General features: G+C 37.2%; 1 protein-coding gene across 2 annotated transcripts in view; it reads right to left on the bottom strand.

The window, feature by feature from the left end:
• Window positions 1–14,477, bottom strand: part of ADAMTS18 (ADAM metallopeptidase with thrombospondin type 1 motif 18) — a 154,368-nt gene that overhangs the window by 68,793 nt on the left and 71,098 nt on the right. For both annotated transcript variants that reach the window (XM_010370202.2, XM_030925525.1), the window contains exons 5-10: window positions 13,028–13,221; window positions 12,641–12,724; window positions 10,920–11,079; window positions 7,943–8,048; window positions 4,520–4,657; window positions 2,000–2,153 (exon numbers count right to left, since the gene is read on the bottom strand). In XM_010370202.2, the coding sequence (XP_010368504.2) occupies window positions 2,000–2,153; window positions 4,520–4,657; window positions 7,943–8,048; window positions 10,920–11,079; window positions 12,641–12,724; window positions 13,028–13,221 (836 nt within the window). The remainder of the gene's footprint in view (window positions 1–1,999; window positions 2,154–4,519; window positions 4,658–7,942; window positions 8,049–10,919; window positions 11,080–12,640; window positions 12,725–13,027; window positions 13,222–14,477) is intronic.

The raw sequence follows: 14,477 nt of genomic DNA, 5'->3' as shown, positions 1-14,477 counted from the left end.
ACAGTCTCTTAATTTTTTTCTTAGAGACAGGGTCTCAGTTTGTTGCCCAGGCTGGAGTACAGTAGTACTATCATCCTTCACTTCAGCCTCGAACTCCTGGGCTCAAGTGATCCCCCTGCCTCAGCCTCCGTAGTAGTTGGAACTACAGGTACACGCCCATAGCCCAGCTAACTCTTAAATTTTTGGTAAAGAGGGGGTCTCACTTTGTTGCCCAGGTTATTCTCAAACTCCTGGCCTCAAGTGATCCTCCCACCTTGGCCTCCCCAAATCTTGGGATTACACATATAAGCCACTACACCCAGCCAACTTGTTAGTTTTTACATACGGTTCACCAGCATTTGTGAAAGTAAGGTCCATGTGTCATGAAGGATACACCAAAAAAATGTGAATGACATCTGGAAAATATTTTAATAGTTATGCACTGAAACGGTATTAGAAAAAATATGTAATCCTATATCAAACCTATGACTTGATGCATATTATTTCTTAGGACTGGAGTTATAGTTTGAATGTGAATTGGTTTCTAGAAAAGCAATAAGTGAATAATAATAATATAGAGATAACACAACTAAAGAAGGTAGTTATTAATGACTATTAATGACTGAAGTTTAGGAAACATTGGTAATAGAGACTAGTACCAGTCACCGATGAAGACGAGGAAATTTCATGTCAATGTGTGTGACTTATTTTGTTAAATTCCACCATTTAAAAGTCTGTGGCTTTGGACAAGTTGAATGTACTTTCTGAGCTCCAGGTCAAAAGTGGTAATAATTCTTTTTTTTTTTTTGAGATGGAGTCTCGCTCTGTCGCTCAGGCTGGAGTGCAGTGGTGCAATCTTACCTCACTACAAGCTCTGCCTCCCAGGTTCATGCCATTCTCCTGCCTCAGCCTCCCATGTAGCTGGCACTACAGGTACCCGCCACCACGCCCAGCTAATTTTTTGTGTTTTTAGTGCAGAGGGTTTTCACCGTGTTAGCCAGAATGGTCTCGATGTCCTGACCTCGTGATCCACCCGTCTCAGCCTCCCAAAGTGCTGGGATTACAGATGTGAGCCACTGCACCCGGCCCAATATAATTCTTACTTGAAGGGTTTTTGTGAAGATTGAGGTAACGTAAAATAAATCTTTAAGTAGAATGCCTTATGTGGGGCACAGGCTCACTTAGCAACTACTGGAGATGACAGTAGATGGTGATGGTGATGGTGGTGGTGGTGGTGGTGAAGGAGGAATAGGGAGAGAAAGAGGAGGAAGAAGAGGAACAGGAATAGAGGGGGAAAGAGGAGCTATAAACCTCCATAATTTCCATGCATTTTTCAGTTACTTAGAACTTCCATATTTCTCTTTGGATATTGGGAATAAACCAACTTAAAAATGATTCTATTTTTTAGTAAAGTTGAGATTGTAATACTACTGTCAGTAAAATGTCATTCTTGACCAAGTGGAACAAGGTGTCTCTCATTTCTATAACCTGGACTTTTGTACTTTCCCAATTATCTTTTTTATAATTTATAATTCTTTGAAGACTTGATAATCTTATAAATGTTACTCAAGATATGCCTTGAATTTATATATAATTTAAAAAGCTAGCTGCTAATGATAGTTTTCCTATATTATAAAGGGCATATAATGTATTTTGGGATGGTGATGATTTGAAATGTATTAAATTAAGAGGGAAGAGGATCATATAGAGAAGAGAAGCAGTGATCAGCAGTAGGTACAAACTCTTGTTCCCAGGTTTCCTAGTAGGGATAAAGTCTTCACTTAAAGAGAAGTAATTTTCTACTGAGCGGTATTTAAAGCAGGCATGGTCTATGTGGATAGGCCTGGATAATTCATTGACAGTAAAATTGCCACTTAATTATCATGCCAAACAACTGACATGGTAGAGATAACCCAGACCCTAACCCTTGGCCTTGGCAAACCAAATGTTTACACTTCTGTTAGGGACACAGACACATTGCAGAGTCTTAATGTAAGTCTGAAATCACAAGCAAACATACCTTCACAAAACCAAGGCTGCATAACTTGGCTTTTGCTCCAAATTGCCATTTACACTGTGTGTCAGCATCATAAATCTGTCCTGGTAGTTTGTCCGGATATTTATACTGTCCTGCTTGCTTGGGCTCATCCACTAGACACCCAGCCTGAGGTGTGCTGTAATGACAATACATGCTTATTAATTACTCTGTTGATCTGTGATCTTTCCATGGACGACAACACACTTCTGAATGCATTCGTGCAAAGAAAAATATAACATGGTTTGAGAAATGGGTATATGTGCCGGGCGCGGTGGCTCAAGCCTGTAATCACAGCACTTTGGGAGGCCGAGGCGGGCGGATCACGAGGTCAGGAGATCGAGACCATCCTGGCTAACACGGTGAAACCCCGTCTCTACTAAAAAATACAAAAAAAAAAAATTAGCCGGGCGAGGTGGCGGGCGCCTGTAGTCCTAGCTACTCGGGAGGCTGAGGCAGGAGAATGGCGTAAACACAGGAGGCGGAGCTTGCAGTGAGCTGAGATCCGGCCACTGCACTCCAGCCTGGGTGGCAGAGTGAGACTCCGTCTCAAAAAAAAAAAAAAAAAAAAAAAAAAAGAGAAATGGGTATATGTTTAAAGTTCAAATCTATGTTTATGCCAAAGAGTGAGTCCTGTCTCAGAGGATGGAATGTACACAGCCAGGCAGGGTTTTACAGGATGCTGAAAATTCTAGCCATCCAAGTGATTTGGCTTGGGATTTGACAGGAGACGGGGAAGGTTAATATATTTGAAAACTCCCATCAACAATCTCATTCAACAATATCTGACCATTTGTACTGAGTCCCTGCTCTGTGGCAAACCTTAGACAAAGCACTAATGGTACAAAATAAACCAGACAGACACAGTACCTGTCTTCATGGAGTTTTAAATCAAGTATTTTTGTTTTAACAGATAAGGGAGCAGAGGTCAAAGATGTACTTTAACTCACAATAAGCCTTACAGACAAAAATAAATAACATTCCTAAAGAATCAAGAGGAATAATGAACTGGGGCATGAGGCAGAAACATTTCCTTTAGGTATGTTTGATGGAACCTGTTGCAAGCAAAAATCAGTCCTGATGGCATGGATAGTCTTAGCACCTTATCTCCACTTACTTAAATAATTAAAATATGGTACCATTGAGAGGTTAATTAGCATGGTGGTTAAGTGTAATTTTGTAGTGAGATAGATGGGGGTCCTAATCAACCATGCAACCAAGACCGAGTTATGTAGCTCTTATACAGCTCATGAGTGACAATGACTCTCATAAAGGTTGTTACACAGTTCAAACAAGAAAATATAACATGTTTCATAAAGCATAGTAAGCAAAGTTAGCTGCTGTTGTTATCATTATTATAACATTTAACTACAAAAGCATTTAACTACATACTAATGGAAATTCAATCTATGTTAAGTAGATCTTAATTTCAATACTTATTAATTGCATTCTTACATGAGTTAGAAAAAATTCAGTCACCAAATCATGAATTTAAAACTAATAGGAAAATCTTCATGGCAAAGCTCACTAGCAAAAAGTCTGCTGATTTTTTTTTACTACCCTTTGGGCATATTTGGTTAGGTATCTTTAAGCTTAATATGCTTTGTGTATATATCTTACTAATTCTTTAAATATTTGCAAATAATATACAGTGGTACGGGTTAAAAATAAAGTATCAAGAATGTCAATTCCCAAAGAAAGTTCACTAACATCTGGTCAAACAGATATGGGAATAGCATCTAAGTGTCCTAGTGGGTCAACATAGATTAAAAAGGTAGGTGTGTATATATGTGTGTGTGTGTGTGTATTTCAACTTTGGGTTCATTGTTTAATATGAATAGTGCAAATTTCCTAACTCCTACTTTTACTAATGCAACTTAAGAGTTCTGTGTTATTGAAAGCATTTTATATAGCTACCATCCTCCTTGGCTATCACTTGGACATAAAGCTAGCTCCTGGCTACTTCAGACACAATAGTCAAATAAGAAAATGCTCTATTTATTAAAACACAAACACACACTCATACCATGTGAGCATTTTAAAAATACTCTATGACACATTGATTGATGAGACTGAAATAATTAGTCACAGTAAAAAGACAATATACCTAGCAGCCTCTGGAAGTCACAGGGAAGAGACGGTTGAGTACACATCCTAGAGTCACAACAGATCTAAGTGTGAGTCTTCTGTCTGCAACTTACCAGCAATAGCACCTTAAGCCACACAATTAACCTCTCTAAGACTTGATTTCTCAACTCTAGATTGAGGATAATACTATTGCTGTGAGGATTGAAAGAGGAAATATGTGGAGAACATTTAACACAATATTAGGCTTTGATCTATTTTTTTTAACAACAATATCATCATCATCATCATCATCATTTATCTTTCTGTTTATTGAGAGATCAAAAGGTAATTCCACTGAGTATTTGTTTTCACGTCTATGGAGCACAATTCTGTCACCACTCCAAACCTAGGAGCACCCCTGGATTTAACCTGTCATACCTGAGGAATTTCTTGAGATACTGTCGGCTGCAGGAAGACCATGAAAACACTCCATTGTTTCCGGTCAGTGTGGGAGACATGATGTTACCTTCAGCCTTTCTGCAGGGATTGCCTTCTCCATCATGAATCATGCCAAAGCTGAAACAGAATGAAGAAAACAAAATCCTGCTTTGTGAACCCATTTTCCTGAAGGATAATCTGAGGAAGAAAAAAGATGCCTTGATCATCAACAAAACCAAGTGAGAGACAGAGTTATTAAAACTGGAACAGAGAAAGGCAAATTACTATAGACTGTTACAAAACTCACACAGAAAATTTAAAAAGTGCTGAGGGCTTTGTTACACTATTTCTTGACCACAGAATCAAAGCATGGTCTAGCTGCTACATGTTTTATGGGCTGGAAAATGTTAGCCAAGTTAAACTTAAGTATAAGCTAAGCCAAAGTGATGGACCAGCCAAATTATTTTATTTCAAACAGTAAAATTATTTTCTTGTCACCAAACATGGAACTATGGAAAGAAGTTCAGACTGAGTAGGAAGGAGGTGCAGAGAGATGCTGATTCTAAGCTGTTTATGAACTGTTCATACATAAGCCTATTGTGGTATAAAAACTTCTCTCCAACTATGATCAATTCATTAGCTGAAATCACAAACTCTGATTATAATTAAACTCTCTTATAATAAACATTTTTAAAAATGCTTGAACCCCTTTATTGAAGGCTATTAAATCTTGACTGTTACTGTTATCTTTCAGATGTATTATATGAGAAAACTTTAATTTGTTCCATTTCATCACAGAAGGGTCTAGTAATTATAGAATAAAAACTTTAAGTGGTCTACTTAATAGGAATCATGCATATTATACCTAAAGAATTCTCCAATATCCTGACAGGTAGAATAAATGTTACATCAATGTGCATACCCACATAGGATACATACTATAAAGACAGAGCTTACTTCAGGCTATATTAAAGTGGTAGAAGATGGAGAAATAAGAGTCTTTGATCTGCTCTAAAAAAATTCGGTGCAGAGAAAAGTCTTTTCTGGTTCTTTTTTTTTTTTTTTAGGGATGCAGAGGATGGAGGGACATAAATATGAATGTCATCATTAATTTAAATTGTTCTTACTCTCATTATTTAAAAGAATAAAACTTGTTTCTTAGACCATATATTTATAAGGCAGATATGATTCCTATGTAAATAAAAATGTTGTTCTGATATAATTTCATTTATACAGTTAGCCTTTGAAAGTAGTCTATACCAAATAAATATGTTACGATAAAAGATACGACTTTTTTTTGTGACCCATGTCTATAATATGGCCATTTTTCCAGCATTCCTTCCAGTTTGTCAGGAAAGCAGTAGCAGGGCAGCTGTATGCTATGATCCTATCAGTGACTTCTGTAGGTATTCAGAGGTGACCACTCAAAAATCTGTATTTACTAACCTCAACATATACTCAGTGAAAGCATTTTCTTATCCTCAGCTTTTCCCAATTTAATTCTTCTCACCTAACCAAGATCTTAAGGGGATTTGTTTGGGTGACACCCTTTCTAAATATATTTGTGAAAGTCAGAAACAGAAAGGAACCTATAAATAAAGCACCCAAAGTAAAAAACAGAAAGAAATCTATAAACAAAGCACAAGAAGAAAGAGCAAGAATCCCAGAAACAGAGATGGGGTAGAAGAGATTGAAGCCATTACGCTAGAGGAAAAGAACTTACTTAGAACTTCAGTGGAATTTTATGTGCATAAGAAAACCAAGATGGAATTTAATTTTGAACTTAACATTCTTAAGTTTAATTTAATAGCATTTTAGAAGATGATAACGTTTTTTCTTTAGCACATGCCAAATGCCATATAAATATCTCAGGAATTGTCTATTTCAAAACTTCATAAGGCCATGTTATTTAGAACTTAAGTATGTATTTTATTTTACATCTGTCCTTTCCCCAACCTCTGACTTCTCTCCCGCATCCTACCTGAAGAATATTTTCTGCTTTTCCTTATCTAAAATGTTGGATTTTTATTTTGGATAATTTTAACGCATACACAAAGAAAATTAAATTTTTCAATGACCAGTATTTTGTAATGTGAGACCAGTTCATTTGGACTTCATGCGGTAAAACAAACTTAGACATACATTTGATATGCCCACATATTTCCTGCTTTGCATGAGAAACATCATTCTTAATGAGCATTTTTGCTTCTCCATTTACAATTTTAAAAATTGGCTTATTCATATCTAAGTGTGCGTGGGTGTCTAAGTGTGTGTGTGTGTGTGTGTGTGTGTATAGTAACATTGGAAATTTGTTGGATAACAATAACAACAATTGTCAAGATTTAAATTTCCTAGAGATAATAAAGTGTAGCTCATAGAAGATACCGGCACTGGCCGGGCCTGGTGGTTCACACCTGTAATCTCAGCACTTTTGGAGACCGAGGCAGGCAGATCACCTGAAGTCAGCCTGGCCATCACAGTGAAACCTCATCTCTACTAAAACTATAAAAATTAGCCAGGTGTGGTGGTGGGCACCAGTAATCCTAGCTACTCAGGAGGCAGAGGCAAGAGAATCACTTGAACCTGGGAGGCGGAGGTTGCAGCGAGCCGAGATCACGCCACTGCACTCCAGCCGAGACGGCAGACCAAGACTCTGTCTAAAAAAAAAAAAAAAAAAAAAAAAAAAGAAAGAAAAGATACCAGCACCAACATATAAAAATATCAACTAGGTTACTGAATATTTGCTTTTAAGTCAAAAATTAACTAGATGCTTTGAAAATATATGAATAAAATATACACACATGCACACACAAACATTCCTAAACGGGTATATCTGAAGAGTACTACACATTGAAATAATTATTTTGTAAAGTAGTATACTTGCTCCAATGCAGCTGCTGTTGCTCAAATGTTTGAAAATTCTCTATAGCGTTGTCTCCATCATAAAAGGAAGATTTACTAACACCAATTAAAAGAATATTAAGTACATGCAATGTTGCCAACTAAAAGAATATTCAGTGTATGCAGCAAAAGTATTTTTAAAAAGTCGTATGCCATTTTACTCTGGGAATTTATTTTTCTCCATGATTACTTCCTGTGCATAAAGAATCAGCTAGAAGTGTCTCCATTGCTGCAAAACATGAACAAAAATAAACAAATGCCTAACAGCCTAGAGACTCAGTTAAATAACTTGCAATCTGTGCACACGAAGGAGTACTGTGTGGCTATTAAATGCTGTTGTTTAAAAAGAATGAAATCAACAATAACTAGCCTTTAGTGAGCCCTTTGTATGGTCAGAAACTATTCTAAGCTTCACACAAGACTGATCCTCTTTCTTCTGCCTAAGTCAACAACAACGGTGAAAACACCAATGAATCATCCAATTAGTTTTCATATAAAGTAGTGGGTCAAAGAGCCACTTACTTGTGCCCCGACTCATGAGCGATGGTGAAGGCAAGGCCAAGTCCTGTGTCCTCATTGATGGTACAACTTCGGTACTTAGAGCACATTCCACTGATGGGGGCAAACCCTATTGAAAGATCAATTTCAAATGTGAATCCAAAGGTTGCACACACAGATACGTGATAATTTATGTCCTCAAAATGTTCTACATAGTTTTAGCTTAATAGATCAATACATTCAAAGTTTTTGCAAAAAAAAAAAAAATTACTAATGATCTATAGTTCCTTGTCCTGTGTAATGATAATGTATAAATGCAGCATTTCCTATTTTCTTGCTTTTGTTACATATTGTTATCAATTGATCCTCGTAACAGCCCCGTAAGGTCAGTATGAGTACTGTAATTCCCATTTTACTTTTAGTACAGTAAGTCACAGAATATTGATATGCCTTGTCTGAGTTTATCATTTGGGTCAGAGCAATGGATAGAATGATAGCAAAACCAATTCAGAATGCTCACTGAACAGTGGCATTCACATCACAGCTCAGGGTGTCTTTTCCAAGAAAAAACACGCATCCTGGTCTTTTTCTAGAGCAGAAAACATGAAAATGCCTAAGCAATGCATGCAGATTAAATTCATCTTTCTCTGGTTCTTTATAATGTGGTAAGTGCTTCTGTTCCCAAAGTTACGTCCTCTAAGAGCCATTATAAAAGCATCCCGGCCAGCTCTTAAGTCTATCTTGAAATACAGTGCAGTGTGTGAGAACAACTTTCTTTCCAGTTTTGGTCCTAATAATCACTAGAACAAATCTATATACCCATCTAATATTAAATGCATGCTTGTGAACTGATTGTACTCACTTCACTGTCAAGATAGAAGGGAGATCAGCTGGGAAATCTAATATAAAGGCACAAATGAGGGGTAGCATCATTATCATTACTGCCATCACCATCGTCACTAAATAAATGGTTGCCAAATTCACACACTGTGCTATATGTCTATTATATATCTGTGTGTGTATGTATTTATAGCTCAGGAAACCAAACCTCAGAGAGGTGAATTAACTTGTTCAGGATCTCAGAGTCATAAATTCCAGACTCAGGAATCAACCACAGACATATGGGAAGTTAAAGCCCATGCACTTTGCATTAGGACACACTGCTTAAAGCAAGTGACCTTTTTGACAAGTAGTGGAATTTCTGGCGTTTTGTTTTTTCCAAGCCTTTTCTTATATTTTGGTCTCTGGATAACAGATAACACTGTCTGCTTCTCAGAATCTTCAAAACATCAACAATGCATTGGATTATCAAATGTCACTTTGCACATTCCAAATTCAGAATATGAATGGATGTATACAATTTTTCATTATAAAAACCCTTTCTATGGAACAATTTCCAAAATAGTTGTGTTTTTTAAGACTGTGATTAATGGTTAATTGTTAAAATAAACTTATTTATAGGACATAACAGAGAAACTGCAGAGAATTTGAGAACCATAAAAAATAAAATTTCTGCTCTGGCACAGTGGCTCATGCCTGTAATTCCAGCACTCTGGGAGGCTGAGGCGGGTGGGTCACTTGAGGTCAGGAGTTTGAGACCAGCCTGGCCAACACAGTGAAACCTGTCTCTACTATAAATACAAAAATTAGCCGGGCATGGTGGCGGGCGCCTGTAATTCCAGCTACTCTGGAAGCTGAGGCAGGAGAATCACTTGAATGCAGGAGGCAGAGGTTGCAGTGAGCCGAGATCGCACCACTGCACTCCCGCCTGAGTGACAAGAACAAGACACCATCTCAAAAAATTAAAAAATAAATAAAATGTTTTATGAAGTCCAACATACTATTATCTTTAATGTATCATAAGGGATTATAAAGTACTTTGAGGAAAAGTGTGAGAGGAGTATATCACATAAGCTTTTCTCAGCTCCACAAAATTCTACCATTCATATGGACTATTAGTTGTATCAGCAAACTATGGCTCCTGTGTTCTGTTTTTGTAAACAAAGTTTTACTAAAACACATCTGCATTCATTTTTTACATATTATTTGTGACTGCTTTTGCAACAATACAGCTGAAATGGCTAGCTGCCACAGAGACCTGTGGTCCACATAGCCTAAGATACTGACTATCAGGTCCTTCACAGAGAGTTTGCTGACTCCTGATTTGGACAACCATTCATCAACTTTTAAAAATGTTGAATTCCTATTATGTGCAATGGAATATACTGGAATATAGTATAGATATAAAAGATGCAATTCTTGCTATCACTGTCCTGTACAAACAAATATGGAAGAACTGAGCACTTCAAAGTCAAGTAACTTTCTAAAAAAGGCACTGCTACCTAGTTGCACAGTTAGGTACCAGGGAGCCCAGTAAAATCTTCTTCAGCTACCTGATTCTGTGGTCATGACGCTTATGGAATAACCTACATGTTTCTAGTTAAATAATGTACCTCACACCTCAATGATCATCAGTAGGATCAATCAAGAAAAATACAAGCCAGGTGAGGTGCCTTATGCCTGTAATCCCAGGACTTTGGGAGACCGAGGCTGGCAGATCACCTGAGGTCAGGAGTCCGAGAGCAGCCTGGCCAACATGGTGGAACCCCATCTCTACTAAAAATACCAAAATTAGCCAGGCGTGGTGGCGGATGCCTGTAATCCCAGCTACTTGGGAGGCTGAGGCAGGAGAATTGCTTGAACCCAGGAGGCGGAGGTTGCTGTGGACCAAGATTGTGCCATTACACTCCAACCTGGGCAACAAGAGTGAAACTTCAACTCAAATAAAAAAAAATACAAAATTAATAAAGTAAGTGGGATCCCCACATTCTAAGTTCAGTTAAAAAGAACAATAGTCTCCAGAGGGTATGTGAGGTTACTCCACAATTTAAATATTATGTCTTTTTATTAAGGAACATAAGGGTTATCCATCATCCATAGAAAGTTTGCGTACTGTGTTTTCAGCTAACAGGTGTGTGTGAGGGATCTGTTCATACCATACCTAGAGTGTCACATGGTTCATTCTTCCAAGAACAAATATCAAATCCCGTGAGTAAAATGGCGTGATCATGTCTCTTGCCATTCTTTCCAATGAGGGCAGACTGCCATTGACAAAAGCTATTCAGAGACTGGTCTGCGTGATGGTTGATCAATAATCCTCCCTATGGGAAACCCACACAAATCAAAGTGTGAATTTGTTGCAGAGATGAGAATGCTGAATCATTCCATTTGTACAGGCAAACACAGAAACTTATTTCTAGGGAAAAAGATCACTAGAGGAAAACACTTGAGCTAAGGTAGGAGACAGGAAAATATCTATTTTAGGTAAATGCTCACAATATTTAAAGCAACTACAAAGTTTCTGTAGTGTGGTTTATGATTGATTATAGTTCTACAAAAAATAACTTGGCATCACTTAGAACACCTTTGTTCATCTCATCTGTACTACCTTTATAAAACCGTTACAACTTTTAAAACAGGATAATAAATTAATGGTGATGAAGTTCAATGGCTTTTTCATAAAGCCTTATCATTATTTCCATAGATGTCAAAATTCTCAGCAAAGCGTCTGGCACATCATAGGTTATAGTCAATCAATCAATATAATGAAAATCAATATAATGAAAATTCACAGAATGAATAAACAAATGATGATATGATTCCAAAGGATAAGAGAGGACCTACCCTTAAAATAATCATTTGTCAAATGTTTGCTTAGTTGAAACTATTGACTTGGCCAAGTTGAAAGTTGACAGACAAGATCTTTAATTATCAGTTAATTAGGATGTGGCTGGCTTCAGTGTCCTTGGGCAACCTATTAGTAGGCTAAAGACAAAAGTGTCTCCTGATCAGCACACATCCTTTCTATCTTTCTAAAATTCCAAAAACCGTTTGACAAGCTGTTAACTTCTGTAGCTTTCCACAGCTGGGCAATTAGATCAATTTTTGTCTTGTCTGTGCCTTCCTGCTTTTTATGTTTTTTATTGGGGTTACAGAAGAAGAGGAAGAGCCTCGGGGGACTTAAAAAATACCCATTTGAATAGTAATCGCTATCTCAGAGAAACAGAGTTTAAACATCAAAACACTACAAAGCAGTGAGTACCATGTAATTTAACACTTTATTACATGTTCCGGTAGTCATAATTTGCCCCATGTTTGTGTCTTGCATCTCACTGTGATCAATTCAAGGGCAGTTAAATATCCCTTGTTTATTCCCTGTATTACCTAAGATGGTACTGGGGAGACAGTAGGTTCACTACAACAATTTTCTGATGTCTTATTTTCAGTATATTTTTGAAATATCCTTTTGCATCTACCAGCAATTACTCAGCATACCAAACTTGCAAAATCTAGCTAATGCTTAAATCTATGACCAAATTCACCTTCTTTGTGAAGCCTACATAACATTTATATTTTATGTAACACATTTATGTTTCATATTTTTATTATATATTTATATATTTAATACTTTATGTACCATTATTTATGTGTATATATATGCACATATAATATAAATACATTTAAATATAAATATTTTTCTGGTGCTTTAGTTTAATTATGTGATTACACAACCTTTTAAGATTGTACCTTGAGGAGAGTCAGCCTAGTTTCAAATTTAAGCAGCTAATGACTAGTACATGGATTAGTGAACATAGTAGGTATTCAAGAAATGTATTCTGAATGGCAGACTGAATGAAGACATAAATGAAGTTTGCCACTTACAGGTTCTTGTTCCAGAAGAATTAGGCTCACCACAACCACGTTTATGTCACTTCCAATAGTCCCATCTTTAAACAGGCCAGAAACCTGTTGGAACAATGGAAGTAAAACAAAATCTCAAAATGTTCAAAACCTTATGGGGGAACCAATCAGACATATTGACTGAAGTACATAGGCTTCAATTTTAACCAATATATGCACATATAAAGACAATTTCCTGAAAACTCAACTTAAAAAAATAAAACCACATGTGTAGCTATTAAAAGTAATGGCAGAAACTGCAATTACATTTGCACCAACCTAATACATATGCTATTCAACCCATGCAAGAGAATTCTATGACTTTTATCTTCTCTGAAGAGCCAGAAGCTTCGTGACACCCCACCTTACCATGTTCATTACTGTAAGAATGTACGTGGTGACATTTCCCTTGCCATGCTTTTCCACCATTTTCTTGTCTGCCACCACAAGGGTTTCCACATTTAGGCCCTTTTGTGATTTTCCAGCTGATCTCCTGGGTCGCCCAGAGCTCCCATATTCATCAAACCTTAGATAGGTGTCCTCTGTGGGAGGCTTGGGAGCATCTATGATGAACATAAGAGCATTTGGAAGGGATATTAGAGAATATCTAGATAAGACCTGTTGAAAGAGAAACTGAAACAAGGGAAGAAGAGAAACTATGTAATCAACACTCCACCAATCCACTAACAAGTGATGCTGCCAGTGCCTGCCCGGGTGCCTTGCATCTAGTATGTGGTCAAGAAAGACCTACTCAATAAATGTTTGGATGCACGGATGGGTAGATGGATGGGCTGGACAGGGTGGATGGATGGATGTGTGGATGGATAGATGGGTGGATGAGTGCATGGATGGATATTGGATGGATACATGGGTAGGTGGATAGAAATAAATGGATAATGGATGAATTCAGTAACTCAAAAATGCTCTAAAAAGTAAAAAAGAAAGAAAGAAAGAAAGAAAGAAAAGAAAAGAAAAGAAAAGAAAAGAAAAGAAAAGAAAAGAAAAGAAAAGAAAGGAAAAGAAAAGAAAAGAAAAGAAAAGAGCTCTAGGCCAGGCATGGTGGCTCATGCCCGTAATCCCAGCAATTTGAGAGGCAAAGGTGGGTGGATCACTTGAGGTCAGGAGTTTGAGACCAGCCTGGCCAACATGGTGAAACCCCATCTTTACTAAAATTACAAAAATTAGCCAGGCATGGTGGTGAATGCATGTAATCCTAGCTACTTGGGAGGCTGAGGCAGGAGGATCACTTGAACCCACGAGGTAGAGGTCTCAGTGAGCCAAGATCATGTCACTGTACTCCATGAGGAAGTCTCTCCTTTATGTCCTCAAAAGAAACACCCAACCACACCTACGCATTTACCTTTGAGATAGAGTCTCTGGGTGACAGAGCGAGACTTCATTTCAAACAACAACGACAACAACAACAAAAACAAGCTATAATTCTAGTTAGTAGAACAGATCAACAAAAATCAATTTTGTGGGGAGAAACTTTAAAAGTAGAAAACGCTCATTTTTCTAATCAAAAACTGCAGAAACAGTGTTCATTCTTTGGCTCTAAATTTATTATTTATGAATTCATTAAATATACTACTTCATACATTATTTTCTAAACAAAATGTAAACAGCTCTAAAACTGTATACATTATTTTCTAAATAAAATGTAAACAGCTCTAAAATACTGGTCATGTCTTAAACTCTCATTTCATCAACACAGACTTTCACATAGCACATAAGAGGTGGTCAATAAGAACTCTTTGGTGTGATATTGGCTTAGTTATCGGGGAAACAGCATAGTCGGGGATGATATTAAAAACTGTAT

Source organism: Rhinopithecus roxellana, chromosome 20, assembly GCF_007565055.1.
Source record: "Rhinopithecus roxellana isolate Shanxi Qingling chromosome 20, ASM756505v1, whole genome shotgun sequence".
Lineage (NCBI taxonomy): Eukaryota > Metazoa > Chordata > Mammalia > Primates > Cercopithecidae > Rhinopithecus > Rhinopithecus roxellana.
This window is presented reverse-complemented; position numbering and strand designations above follow the sequence as displayed.